This window comes from Nicotiana tomentosiformis, chromosome 1 (genome assembly GCF_000390325.3).
Source record: "Nicotiana tomentosiformis chromosome 1, ASM39032v3, whole genome shotgun sequence".
Taxonomy (NCBI): domain Eukaryota; kingdom Viridiplantae; phylum Streptophyta; class Magnoliopsida; order Solanales; family Solanaceae; genus Nicotiana; species Nicotiana tomentosiformis.
Genome location: NC_090812.1, coordinates 889,555 through 904,143, shown reverse-complemented (window position 1 = coordinate 904,143; position 14,589 = coordinate 889,555). Strand labels below are relative to the sequence as shown.

The 14,589-nt window shown below is 34.9% G+C and overlaps 2 protein-coding genes across 3 annotated transcripts; one reads left to right on the top strand and one right to left on the bottom strand.

The window, feature by feature from the left end:
* Positions 1-2,036: 2,036 nt before the first annotated feature.
* LOC104087725 (ADP,ATP carrier protein 1, mitochondrial-like) lies at positions 2,037-5,099 on the bottom strand. Of its 2 annotated transcripts, none has more exons than XM_009592280.4 (4): positions 4,940-5,099; positions 3,212-3,687; positions 2,748-3,119; positions 2,037-2,617 (listed from the first exon to the last, which is right to left on the bottom strand). In XM_009592280.4, the coding sequence occupies exons 1-4, from the start codon at positions 5,022-5,024 to the stop codon at positions 2,321-2,323; spliced, it is 1,230 nt and encodes a 409-aa protein (XP_009590575.1). In that variant the 5' UTR covers positions 5,025-5,099; the 3' UTR covers positions 2,037-2,320. The 2 variants fall into 2 exon arrangements, with proteins under 2 accessions (XP_009590575.1, XP_018623460.1); XM_018767944.2 differs by having other exon boundaries at positions 3,212-3,681; positions 4,940-5,085.
* Positions 5,100-5,876: 777 nt separating this feature from the next.
* Positions 5,877-9,583, top strand: LOC104087726 (uncharacterized). Its single transcript, XM_009592282.4, has 6 exons — positions 5,877-6,515; positions 6,622-6,686; positions 7,110-7,162; positions 7,266-7,781; positions 8,335-8,506; positions 9,184-9,583. The coding sequence occupies exons 1-6, from the start codon at positions 6,371-6,373 to the stop codon at positions 9,370-9,372; spliced, it is 1,140 nt and encodes a 379-aa protein (XP_009590577.1). The 5' UTR covers positions 5,877-6,370; the 3' UTR covers positions 9,373-9,583.
* Positions 9,584-14,589: the final 5,006 nt, after the last annotated feature.

Genomic DNA, 14,589 nt, shown 5'->3' with positions numbered 1-14,589 from the left:
GGTATTGTTAAATTCGTTGAAAACACATACATAAGGCAATATACAAAGTTTGAGGAAAATTGAAGATGAATTGGAGTAGTTTGGACTTGGAGTCAAAATTTATTACCAATGATATACAACATTAAAAAAAACTAGGCACAAAAGGATTCTTTTTCTTTTTCAAATGGGTATGGTTGGAATTCGTTGGGAACAAATAGATGAGGCAATATGTAAAATTTGAGGAGATTGGAGGTGATTTGGACTGGTTTGGTATCAAAATTCGTAGTTAAATTCGAGTTTAAAGAGTTCATCTGTAACACATGTATCAAACATGTATCACGCATGTATCACAGACCTATGTATACATGGATATACAAGAGATATATAGGAGATACACATATGATACATAAGTGATAGACGGAAGATACACCGTGTGATATACATCTCATATTTTTCTATGTTCGTCTTTTACTTCGAATTTGACTCAAATTTGAATTCAAACCACCTCAAATCCCCACCAATTTGTCTCAAAATTGAGTTTCAAACTCCTTGAGATGTATCCAATCTATTCCAACAACACTCATTCATAATAAATTTCAATTTCAAAAACTCGAATTTTCAACTCAAGCTTAAGCGAGCTTCAATGGCTTACAATGGAGTTTTAGCTTATCTTCTTCACTTTTCAAATTATTTTACTAAGTTACTGTATCAAAACACTTGCATTTATGATTTTCATTTATCTCTTTTCTAACTTTTTGGTACTTGGATTTCTTTCATCAGCTTGCAAATTGAAATGCTATTAGCTATATTCGAATTAAGACTCACTTTATATACGAGCAGATTGAAATAACCTACAAGTTGTAATCTAACAGTAAAGAGCATCCTAGAGTTAAAAAGGAGACCGGAGAGAAACTGAAATTAATTAAAAAAAAATTGGATTAAAAGAACATTTGGTCCTGTTTGGGAAGATATATTATTTTGAGCTAGTTTTGGTTGAAATTGTATATCGACTGACAACAATTTTTCCAATAATAAAATGCATAATAAATACAAAGGTTGAATCCCGTTGATTGGAATCAGAAGCTTGAAAAGCCTATTTTTATAAAAGTTGAATCTGTTAGTATTTTGTATTCGAAAAATATATTTAAAAACAGTAGCAACGAGAAATCATAAATGTAGAAGAACAAAAATAAATACGAGCCCACTGAATTCACAGTATTTTTTTTAAAGAACTTAATCCCCTCCTAATACCCGATGTTTAGGATTATTTCCTCCCAGGATAGAACGGATTACCCTCACTAATATAGCGGTACTTCAAACCCCAGTGACCAACGAACTCAAAGAACAATAGCAAAATCACACTTACTGCTTTCTTTTCTGTTAAAACAATGCAGAAGGAAGAAGGAAAAATCAGAATTTTCGTAAGAAAAATCTGAGATAGAGGTCATGTATTTATAGCCAAAACGTCGGGTAATACCGAAGAGTTGCAACTCTTCGTGTAAGGCTGCAACTCAAAATGGTTGTTTTATAAAACGACTATTTACGCAAACCGCCAAATTCAAATTAAAACGGAAAAAACAAAACGGCGGAAAAAATTAAATTACTGTTACAGAAACAGTCTAATTTAGATTAAATAATATTGCGTTAATATTAACAAATAAATTTGGTCCAAAAAATTAATCAATCAATTAGACCATTTGACCAAATCGAAGCCGAAGTCGAGCGACGACGGCGCGATGCTTGCTTTCTTCTCAACGCTTTAAGAGCTAGAAGAAGTACAATATATATATATATATATATATATATATAACTCTTTTCCTCTTCCAATAAGGGACAATGTCTCTTTATCAAATTGGGAAATTCAAAAATTTAATTTTTCCCTAAATTTTCCATTCACTCTATTTTTAAGCTCTAACAAGCTTAAACCCCAACAAAATCTTCTTAATGAAATATCCGCCACTGCTCAGTGAATATAACTTAAACTCTTATTTTAATCCTTTAGAGCTCCATCCCCCCTCTCCCCACGGTCCCGATCGTATCTAGAAGAGAAAAGAGAGGAAAAGCAAAGAATTCATGATAATATAGAGAAGATTCAACTACATTATTGAGTTGGTTGGATAATCTATCAAATTGAAATAAAACATTTATGCATAGTGTGACTTGCCATGTCTATCAAAATTGGTTACTCTACTCTCCTAGAAGCTAACTAGCAACTGCACCAGCAGTAGCCACAAAATGTATCACATCTCCTACTGAAGTAAAAAAAGATACTAATGGTTTGGTAGCTAATTATTCAAAACTCAATTAAAAATCTTAGTAGGGATGGCAAAAATGATCAATCTTAAGCACCACCAGATCCATACTTCTTTCCGAGTACAAGCATTTGAAGTTTGTCGTAGCCAGAAAGGACACCAGCGCCAGCAATGGCACGAAGAATGTTTGCACCAGCACCCTTGAAGAGAGACTTTGCACCCTCATTCTTCATTATTTGAGTAAAAGCATCCATTGAGCTTTTGTATTTCACTGCTTCACCAGATGTCATCATCATTCTCCGACGAACAGTGTCAATTGGATAGGATGCAAGTCCAGCTCCATTTGTAATTAACCACCCTAGTGCAAAGCTAGCAAAGAAGCTATCCTGAAACCAATTGGAAAAAACAAAAAAGGAACACATATATGAAACATCACAGACACTTCATCAGCAAACAAGTCTAATACAACACTGAACGCGATCACTAGAGTTATAGTTAGTAGTAACGCAAAATTACCTGTAGCCCTCCAGTGAGGACAACTGGTTTCAAAGAATCATACAAACCAAAGTAGAGACCACGGTACACAATGATCCCAACACATGAAATATTGAATCCACGGTAAAGTCCAGCAACTCCATCAGATGCTAGTGTCTTCTTGTAGACATCAACAAGGCCATTGAACTGTCGCTCCCCTCCCCCTTTTGCAGCCTTACTATCATTTGCTAGCCTTGTTCGGGCATAGTCAAGTGAATAAACAAAGAAAAGGGAAGATGCACCAGCTGCGCCTCCTGATGCAAGGTTGCCAGCAAACCATTTCCAGTAACCGTCTCTTTCCTTTTTGAAGTTAAAAAGCCTCTTGAAGTAATCTTTAAATGCAAAATTCAAGGCCTGCACAAAAAGTGGGAGAATTATACAACGAGAATGAAATGAATAAGGATCGTATCTTACATAACCAAGTTTGTCTGAGAAAAAGAACGAGCCTGAGTTGGGAAATAACGAATAACGTTTGCTGTGTTTCCTCTCCACAACGACATAATCCCCTCGTCCTTCATTGTTCGGCTAAAACATTCAGTTATGCCACTGTATGGTTTAGATAACCGACCAGCCTTGATCATTTCGTCCTGGTTTTGGATCAGGAGTTTGACGCGCTCAATTGGAGCAGCTGCTGTCTTTGACACTGCTGCTGAGACACCACCCATAAGAAAATCAACTGCAAAGCTGGAAATACCTTTCTCTGAAGGAGCTTGGACAAAAACTGGCGATGAGTACGACGAAACCATGGACATGTCATATTTTCCTTCACATTGATGCAACAAAGGTTTCGTCTGATTTCCATATTTGTATGGCCTTTGGTACGCCAGAAGATCTCGATTTTGGGTAGATCTAACCAGGAAGTTGCCAGATACCTTATGAGCAACAGAGGGGTATTGTGGCTGATCAATCATCATCGCTGTCTCTAAAGAACAAAAAGATGGAAAATGATGTATTTGACAGCTAAATAAATAAGAAGCTAAGATGATAAACTATTAAAGTGCAAGCACATGTTGGCTGCAGGAAGCAATACAAACATAGTTAAATTGCAAGAAACAGCTTGGTTAAGTTTGGTTATTATAGACTAAATTTACTTCTAGACATAAATCATTGACTAAATTGCAAGAAACATACACAAATCATTGACAAAATTTCCAACATTAATCCTTACCAGAATAAAAATTGGTTGTTATTACTGATACAAATATTAATCTGTTTGATGGTCCACACATGTCAGATAAGAATCACTTAAATCAAATTCGTACTTGACTACAACAACAATAACCCACTCCCGTTTTTGCAACTGAGAAAAATGAAAAATTAATTGTACAACAACTATTACTATGCGTCAGTCCCAAACAAGTTGGGATCGGCTATACGAATCTCCACGGACCATATTTCTCCATTTAAATTCAAAAAATATATCAGTGTCGGACCAAAATTAGAAAATATGAATCATAGCATATGACCAAGAATTATCATTAAGCCTTATATTCAAAACTTATTATAGCAACAAAATCAGTGTGACAGTGTGGGAATGTGGTAAGAAGAATCTCAGTTCTATTTTAGTTTAACAATTGAAGGACCGCAAACCAATTCCAACAAAAGAGCATAAGAAAAGAAATACCAGTAAAATAGAAGAAGGAACTCGATAAATACACAAACATGTTAAGTTCACGGATCAATATTCAATCACAACTTTGGTAGATCCTCAGATATATGCATATACTACCTGTTGCTACCGCAATATTGCTACAGAACAACAACAAAAATAAACTTAACTAGCAGCTACTGTGATAAAATTTTAAAATGGATATTCAAGAAAATATCTAATGATACACTACATCAATTTAACGATTTTAATCATTCAAAAGGAGGAAAAATCGCCAGAATTCCATTATCGCCGTCATTTCAGTTGGTTTATATACATTTCAGTTGGTTATTTTCAAAATAAAAATAAAAATTGTTAAGTTCAAATGCTAAAAACTAATCATGCATTAAGCCAAACGTGAAAATACCAGGTCAAAGTACTCTAATATACGTTTCAATTTCAGAAAACAAGTATGACAAGGTAAAATTAGATCCAAAACTTATTCCAAATAAAGATCATATAGCATATCTCATAATAGAAGCAATCATCTAAACAGAAAATGAAATGATATAAAGAAAACAATTACCTTCACTCTTTGAAGAATGTATGAGTTTTTTTTTTCTTTTTTCCAAGAGAAAATCAAGAAAGTTTTGTACCTGAAAAATGAGCATAAGTTTTTGGCAATCGGGTTGCTTTTAAGTGAGACAGAGAAGGAGATTCAGAGTGGAGAGAGTCTTGTATTGCCTCTAACAGTGGAGTCAAAAGTGGAGATGATAGGTAGAGAGGGAATCAAGGAGACTGTTTTTGGTTTAAATATGACACCTATACTTTGTGTAACAAAATTATAGGTGTGAATTTTTAATGTGTAACGAAACTACTTAATTTTGTCATTTGATGCATGTATGAAATTTTGTCACACAAAAATTAAGTTAGATACGAGAATATAATTTTCTCTTAGTTGCATGAATAGATTCACGATCCAACAGAAATACGAGAATATAATTTTGTTACACAAAAATTAAGTTAAACCATAAAGGAAAAATTTGTCTACTCATGTATAGGCCTAATTTTTTTATGAGATAAACAGGGAATTTTTGTTTTGCTTTTGGTGACCGTAAGATTTGAATGCAAGGCTTCATATTTGAAATTAAGGAGGTTTACCTAGTATTTACAACTAAATGGATGCACGTCTAACCCGCCAAAGAAGTGTTACAATTTGATTCGGCAAAAAGCCTACTCCATCCGTTTTAATTTATGTTAACAAGGTTGATTGGCACGAAATTTAAGAAAAAATAAGACTTTTAGAATTAGTGGTCCTAAACAAGTCAAAAAGGGTCCAGAGTATTTGTGTAGTTATAAAAGTTTCTCATTAAAGGTAGAATTAGAAGTTTAAGCAAAATTATTTCCAAATTTAGAAATGAGTCATTCTTTTTGGAACTGACCAAAAGAAAAATAGGTTCACATAAATCGGAGAACGGAGGGAGTATATAAATCTTCAAACTACAAATAAGGGGGGAAAGAAGTAAATCAATTCGGCAAAATAAAATATTTTTTTTCGTGCCAAAGGAAATCTCGAGGGATAGAAAAAGGTACCAATACTTAAGCATGTGGTACAACATTACCAAAGCATACACGGTATTAAAGGTGCAGTAGCAAAGAACTAAAAAAAAAGGAGTACTTGGACAACATTGAAGACCAAATGATAAATAGCTTGGATCCGAAGTTAGATCTGCGCATAATTCCCATGGGATTAAAAATCAGCAACAAAAAAAAAATTAAACAAGAAAAATCCCTAACGGTCAAAAAGGAAATAAATATATAATTAATAAAACCCTCCAAAAGCCTTAAATCCCAACGGTCTTTAGTGTCAGCTCCTTCCTCAACAAAGAAACGTTGCATTTCACCTGTGAATTCATTCACTTAAAAATCTTCTGAATTCTTACTTTATATCTGGGTTTTGTAGAAACGTCTTAAACTCTTTTTCTTCTACTCATTTTTTTTTTTGGTGTAACCCATTATGGAGATAGCCATAATTGATTGGAAAACGATTGATTCAAGATTTGTTAAAGATGATCTTTTGGAGCATTTTAACGCACCTCAATGGGTTGATTTTCTTGCTCCTGATGCTCCTGTTGATGATGATGCTTGGTTCTGCAAACCTGGTAACTTTAATACAAATAACAAATGTGTTTGCTTTCTTTCTTTTTTTACTACAGATTTGACTAAATTTTGAGTCTTTTTCTTGCCCCTTTTCTTGTTTTGGAGCAGATTGTAATCATCCAAAGACAGTGGAAGATTTCTACAAAGCAAATACCCCTTCTTCCTCCTCTAAGGTTTGTTGTTTCGTTTCCTATTTTTGGTCCAAAATTTTGTGTTTTAAATTTGCGAGTTCCCATATGTCTGTTGATAAAATGTGGAAAGAGGTATTGTAATTTGAGTGTTTCTGCTAGTTTTAAGAATATTAGTATATGAATTCTTGTGGGTAATAGTTAATTTCACCATTCACTGCAAGATTCAGGATTTGCTCTTCATTTTTCTTGTGGAAAAGGAGAAGTGAATTCAGTGTTTATGCAATTTTCAAGAAATTTTTAGTCTATCTTCATTTTTCCTTTTAAATTTCCTAATTTTTCTCTTTGATTTTTGCTAGTTAACTGATTTCCTGACTTTTCAAACAAATAATGGAATGAACTAGTTCTGTTTGGAGTATAACCTTTCATTTCTTATTCAAGTTTTGCTAACTTTGTTGTATTTTACAGCTTCAAAGATCAGCTAGTGTATCTGATATGCCTCTTGGGGAACGAAATAGGAGGTAACTAAATGAGAAGAAAAAAAACATTTTCTTTTTTTATGCAATGGATTTTACTGAATTTTTATTTGGACAAGATTGTGAACTGAATGCTTTTCAATTTCAGAGATGCAACACTGAAGAAGAGAGGGCAAATCCAACCATCAGTATCATCGAACAAGGACATGAAATATGATAAGATTGTTGAAGATAGTGAGAATCAGAATCCCAATTTTGCAACCCCTCCTCGGTTCAGGACTAAATTGATGAAACAAACATTCAAGTCAAGCGCGGAGAAGAAGCCGGTTGATGATAATATCTCATTGCAAAAAGAACAACAGATACCAAAGTTGAGAAGTACACTTTCAGCTAGGAATCTTTTTGCTGGTGGTGATTTGTTGAATAAGGTGACTGACTTCTGCAATGAGCTGAAGAAACTAGTAACCATCAGAACTAAAGAGAAAGAGAATGGTGCAAATGAGAACTTGGAAACAAGTCCACTGATGGGGAATAAACAAAAGGCAAAAGATTGTATTGTTGATGATGAGCAAAGGGAAAGGAAGCCATTGTTTGAGATGACTAAAGAGACTAATGAAACAGTGTCAAAAGGCAACATTAAGGAGAAACAGAGAAGGAAACTACTGTAAGTTTCACATATTTCTTGCCATCTGTATCCTCACAGACAAACATTTACATGTTTTGTAGATAATTTCACATAATAATGTTACCCCATTAAATAGTTAATTTAGTCAACCATTTTTTTAAGATGTAACTTGTAAAGGAACATTGTTTTGAGAGTATCATAATCAAACTATAGTTCACACGGAAGATCTCATTGTTTATAATATTTCTATTAGGTTGATACCATACTTTTGCTAATTCTAAAATATAATGGGATGACCATTCAGAGGCGGACAAGAATTTAAAATTGATCGGTTCAACCTTGAGAGTTCTTAGCCACTGAATTCATTGCACTTTTGAAATTTAAAATTATGGGTTCAAAATTTAATATTTGTTGATATTTAGTGGTTTATGTGTCGAGAAAATTGGTTCAGTCAGAATGTATAGCACATAGATTGCATCCCCCTATGTGGCCATAATGCTAATAACATCAACAGGTTAAACAAATACTTAGAGGTGGTTATGTTTTATTAGAGGGTACTGAGTATTACTCTTGTTGAACTATATCTATGCAGGAGAAATGATAATGCAGAAAACACACCAATACTTGTGGATGTGAAGAACATTAAGCGCAAAGATGAAGAAATCTTGTCCCAAATCCGCACGAATCCTCCCACTCCTCAGTGTTTCTCGGCCAGCCGTGGAACTACAAAGGCCACTCCATCTAAGGCAAAATATAGACCTCTGGTATGTATGAAACCCTGTCGTCTCTAGATTGCGATTTGCAGTTGAATACTCGCGGGCAGTCTGTGATCTCCTCACTTTGTGCATAGTGATATACTTGTTCAAAAAATTTCTGTCTCACTAACACTTGAGTATAATAACCTCTTTGCTATGCTGCTGTGAAGTACATCATCCCCTTTCGGTTTTTTTATCCAAAACAAAAGGAAACCTTATTTTCTAGTTGCTGTTAAGTGCCCCCAAGTTGGTGGAGGAAATGGTAATATTATCTCCTTATAGATGTGATCTTGGACAATCCTCACCCTCATCAACTAGTTTTTGGGATTGAATTCGACCCAAGAGCTACAACCAACTAATCCTCAAAACATGATATGTGAGATGAACTTTGGCAAAAATCAGCACCATTTTGATTGTTTATCAGGATGCTGCTAAAGTTGAACAAAATAGGATAAGATAAATCTTAACGAGTCATTCAAATTTAAAGAAGCTCGATTGATGGTTTTGATCTTAGGCTCTTTGGTAGAATTGCAAAATGAACAAAAGTATAAAAAACTCATAGAACAACAGGCACCAAGTTACTCCAATAAATCTTCAATCTGTTCCATTTTTATTAATGCTTTTAACTGTTGATCAAATTATTTAGGGACTAATAACACTGCATTTGTATGATGAAATAACATTAGGAGACAAGGGGAATCCTTCAAGAATTGGAACAGAGCAGCAATGAAGAGAAGAGAAAGGAAGATCAAGGGAAGATGATGAGTAATAATCAACAAGGACAGAGAGGTGGTGCTATTGTTGCTGAAAAAGAAGCTGCTGCTAGAGCTTTGGATGTTTTCTGGTTCTTGAAACCATGCACTCTTTCCAGCTGAAAAAGGTCTCAAGCAGCTTTGCTGCATAACATTTCATGAAGTGATTCTTTCATACTTAAATAATTTGTTTTTCCATACAAAATTCTTTCATTCTTTATAGTTTCTGATACACTCAATCATTTATTGTTACCCCATTTATTTGGTCTTTGAGGATAATAATAAGTTGCAAGAAACAGCTCAATGGTCCAGCATATTAAACAATGTTATCTAATACTCTTGTCCTATGTTCAGTTTTTAGCTTACTTTATCAAAGACAATTCTGATAAAGTTTTCGACTGTAACAAACACCAATTACATAATGTCACCTAAGGATTCTTGTGAGACATCTTGCTTTTGTGTAATTATCGAGAAGTACCCCATAGCCCCCCACCCCATCCACCCTCGTTTGCCCAGTTTTTTCTCCTTTCGTTGGATGGTTCTTGGGAGCTGGTGATGCCATTGTAATAGTATAATAAGATAACTATAAATACTACTACAAAGATAACATTAGGCAAGAATGTGATTGATTGTTACCATGGAACCTAAAAACAGCTTTATCTCCATTATTATCATTCAACAGATGGACCAATGCTTAAGGGGCTTTATAGAAAAGGAACAGCACAAAAACCCCACAGCAGAAAGGGAATCCTCATCTGTATTATTGTCCCCTTGCAATAATTTTTCCTAAGAGAATGATAACCAAAACAGCAATACTCCATCTCATAAGCCTTAAGAAGCAAGTCTATAGTAAAATAAGTGCTTAATCCGCAAAGCCAACCATCTAAATCCCATCATTAGCAATTACTTTGAACCTTGAGTCTTGTTAATTGGGTCGTTATTATCTCAATTTACAAATAGTTAAAGGAAAAAACAAGAACCCAACCAGAGATGTGAGAACATTTCATGAAGTGATTCTTCATACTTATCAGTTATTTTTTCATAGAAAAATTCTTTCATTCTTTATAGTTTCTGATACACTCAATAATCTATTGTTACCCCATTTTATTTGGTCTCTGAGGATAATAATAATAATTTGTAAGAAACAGTTCAAAGGTCCAGCGTATTAAATAATGTTATCTTATCCTATATTCAGCTTTTAGCATACTTTATCAAAGACAATTCTGATAAAGTTTTCAACTGTAACAACGCCAGTTACATAATATCACCAAAGGATTCTTGTGAGCCATCTTGCTTTTGTGATTATTGAGAACTACCCCCACAGCCCCCCACCCTCATTTGCCCAGTTTTTTCTCCTTTCATTGGATGGTTCTTGGTAGCGGTGATGACATTGTAATATAATAAGATGACTAGAAATATTATTACAAGAAAACAGCTTTATCTCCATCATTATCATTCCAACAGATGGACCAATGCTCCAAAAGAAGAGCAGAAAGTGACTTATAGAAGAGGAGCAACACAAAAACCAAGCAGAAAGGGAATTCTCATCTGTATTGTCACTTTGCATTATTTTTTCTTAAGACAATGATAACCAAAACAGCAATACTCCATCTCATAAGCCTTAAGAAGCAAGTCTTCTATAGTAGAACAAGTGCTTAATCCACAAAGGCAACCATCTAAATCCAATCATTAGCAATTATTTTGAACCTTGAGTCTTGTTAATTGGGTCATTATCTCAATTTACAATTTAGGCAAAGAATTGAGTGGTTGATGATTATATTGGAATGAACATCATGGAAGATCATAGTCAAATCTGTCTAAATTTAGATATGCAGAGAGTGCAAGTAACAAGAAGAATAACCAAGGTGTCTCAAGTTAATCTAGCTAGTAATTACCACCATTAAAAGAATTGAACTATGCAAAGAAACAGAAAAACAATTGCAACCTATGATAACCCTTTTATTAAATGCTCTTCATTTACATGAACCATCAATTCTCTGAAACAAAGAGTCTTAGAGAGAAACACCAACCATTCCACAAATCCAAAACTAACTTGAAGGGGAAAAAAACTCTAATAAATAAACTTTTTTTTAAAAATATATAAAATTAGAGCCAAAATATATTTATTTACAAAACAAAAAGGCTCAAACTTTTCCTAGATTGACTCAGCAAAGATCCAAAAAGGAAGTTGAATCTCTACCTAGTAGTAATACAAAGCATACAATTCAAGATCCTAGACCAAGCATGTCGTAGCCTAGGGTACATCCTCCCTGTATAAACACTTGATTCCCTCCACATATCCTCCATTGTTTCCACAAACAGATTCAAGCTCCTCACTGGAGGTACATACAGAGTCAAAGGCACTGCTGAAAACGCCACTGCAAAGAACAAGTGCAGCATCTCAATATGGGGTTTAATAGAAGATAAATCTCACAGAAAAAAGAAAAGGGGAAGATGGGTTTTTATAGATTTTGTTGAAAAGCTAAGAACTTGGATTTTATTGAGAAAAAAGATACTACTAGGAGATAAATCAAAAAGGGAAGATGGGTTTTTTGGTGAGTTTTTCTTGAAAAGCAATTAACTTTGAGAAAATGGTTAAAAATAAGAAAGGATTTCTTGGTTATGTGAAAGTCTTTGAGGCACTTTAGGGATTGAGATTTGGATCAACTTTGAATGGCAGTGGCCAATTTTTGTTCATATATTAATTTTGGGGGGGGGGGGGGGGGAATTAATGGGGTGTGGGCGCGTGTAACCAAAGCTACTAGTTAAATCAAGAAAGATCAGCCGCCTGTTTCTTTTTTCCTTTTTAAATTTTTTATTTGCAGCCACCTGGTTTTCATGGGTGGTTTTGGGGTCCTAGCGGCCATGTGGTTACTTTTAATTGTTCAATGACTAATTGAACATCTATCAACCTCTAATGTGTTTGTCTAATTATGGATTATATCTGAAGTCGTTTGACCCACAAACAAATGAACAATTTGGACAATCCTGTGTTTAGACTTTAGGCCTATGGCTGAAATATGTACACCTAAATCTATTGCAGAGTGTTCAAAAGAAACTTAGTTGGGAATAGAAACATTGTACAACTTAGATTGTTGTCCAAGAAAACAGTTTTTTTTTAAATCATATTTTAAGTCGGCGTTTGGAGATTAAAAAATATAATATTTAAAAAAGTAGTTTTTGATGTTAAGTTAAAAAATTATAGTTGAAAATTGAAATTGTGTTTGGACATGCATCACTTGAAAAAATATTATATTTTTGTGAGAGTAAAATATCATTTACTTGAAAAAGAGGTAAAAAATCATTTTTTTCCCAAATTTGAAACTCATCTTCAAAACTTCAATTAAATGTATAACCAAACAATATTTTGGAAGATGACTTTCGAAAAACAATTACGGACAAAAGGCTTCTAAGGATGTCACGATCCAAAATCCCTCCTTAAGAGTCGTGATGGCATTTAGTCTCGAAGACTAGGTAAGCCTAACACTTACTGAATTTGTAACGACCCGGCCGACTGTTTTGAGTATTTTAGCCTCAATCCCCTAATTTATGCTCCCTCTATGTTATATTATGGTTACGTGACTTGGCGGGGTGCTTGGTGTCGGGTTCGGGAGAGTTTCGGAGTGATATGGGACACATAGTCCCTAAGTTGGAAGTTTAAGTCGTAGTAATTGATCGTAGTTTGACTTGTATGAAGATGACACTGGAATGAAGTTTTGATGGTTCCAATAGTTTCGTAGGGTGATTTTAGTCTTAGGAGTGTGTCCGGATGTTGATTTGGAGGTCCGTAGGTCGTTTCGGCGTTAATTGGCGAAAGTTGGAAAGTTGAAAGATTTTGAAAAGTTTGACCAGGAGTGGACTTTTTGATATCGGGGTCGGATTCCGATTCCGGAAGGTGGAATAGGTCGTAATGTCATGCATGGCTTGTGTGCAAAATTTGGTGTCAATCGGAGTTGTTTTGGTATGAATCGGCGTTAGTTTCGAAATTCGAAAGTTCATAAGTTCTTAGGCTTGAATCGATGCACGATTCGTGATTCTAGTATTGTTTGATGTGATTTGATGCTTCGAGCGTGTTTGTATGATATTTTCGGACTTGTTGGTATGTTTGGTTGAGGCCCCGGGGCCTCGCGTGTAATTCAAACCATGTTTGATGCATTTCGGATCATTTAGGAATAGCTGAAGTTGATGGTTTTCTCAGGTCTGGTTTCCTTCAATGCGATGACGAGGTTTGGTCCGCGATCGCGAAGGAATTTTTGTGGACTGTTGGTTTTACTCTTCGCATTCGCAGAGAGAGGTTCGCGATCGCGGCAGTGGTGAAACTTGTGCTTCGCGAACGCGTAGAGCTGATTGTGTTCACGTACAAGAAAGTAAGGCAGCAAGTCACGCGAAGTTGTGCTTTGCGATCGCGTGGGCATGTCCGCGATCATGTAGGTCTGTGTATCAGTTATCCGCGTTCGCGTGGAGTCAACTGCGTTTTGATGACGTCCACAACACCTCTATAGGAGATATGATACGGCCGTATGCAATAATAATTACCCAATTATGAGTCGGGTCGAATCTACTGGGAGTTATAAGGGGTGTTAGTAGTATATATTTGAATCAAGCAAATGAGTTATCTAAGATTGCACTTCCACAACAAGGTTTTGTTTTCTATTTCTATTATTACTCTAATGAATGCAAGCTAAAGAAAATAGATTATAGATAAATGTTATTGAGGTTTTTCCAATTGGATTAAAGGCCTAGGGCTATGACCATAACCTAGGTGTTTGCCTATTGGGATAAAGATGTTTATTCTTGTTTTATTGATTGGGGTGTATTATAGCTCTCAACTCCACGTTACCCACTCAATACCTCTCGGTCATAGAGTGATTTTGTCCAATTTGATTTTCTCAAGTCCAAATGGGCATCAACCAAAACAATTAATAAGAGCTCAAGTCGGGTTCTTACTATCTCTAGTTTGAACCCTTTAATTAGGTTAATCAACTTTTCAATTAACCCAATTCCTTGTTAGCTAAGTTATCCTAGACTAGGTCCCTCTTTCTTAAGTAAATACTAACCAAAATCCCACCACATGCGTCGTGATAGCACCTAGTCTCTAAGACTAGGTAAGTCGATTTCTATCACATTTTGAAGCCATTTTTTTAATTAAATAAATAACCAAAACTAACATCGGAACAAATATGAATGTACAACCTCCCAAGACTGGTAGTACTGAGTCACAAAAACTAACTGAATACATGGAATGATCACGATGACCGAATATATAATATTGTTTGATTAAAAATTAACAGTACAATGAAATGAAAAGACTCCAAGGGACTGCGACGACCAAGCAGCTCT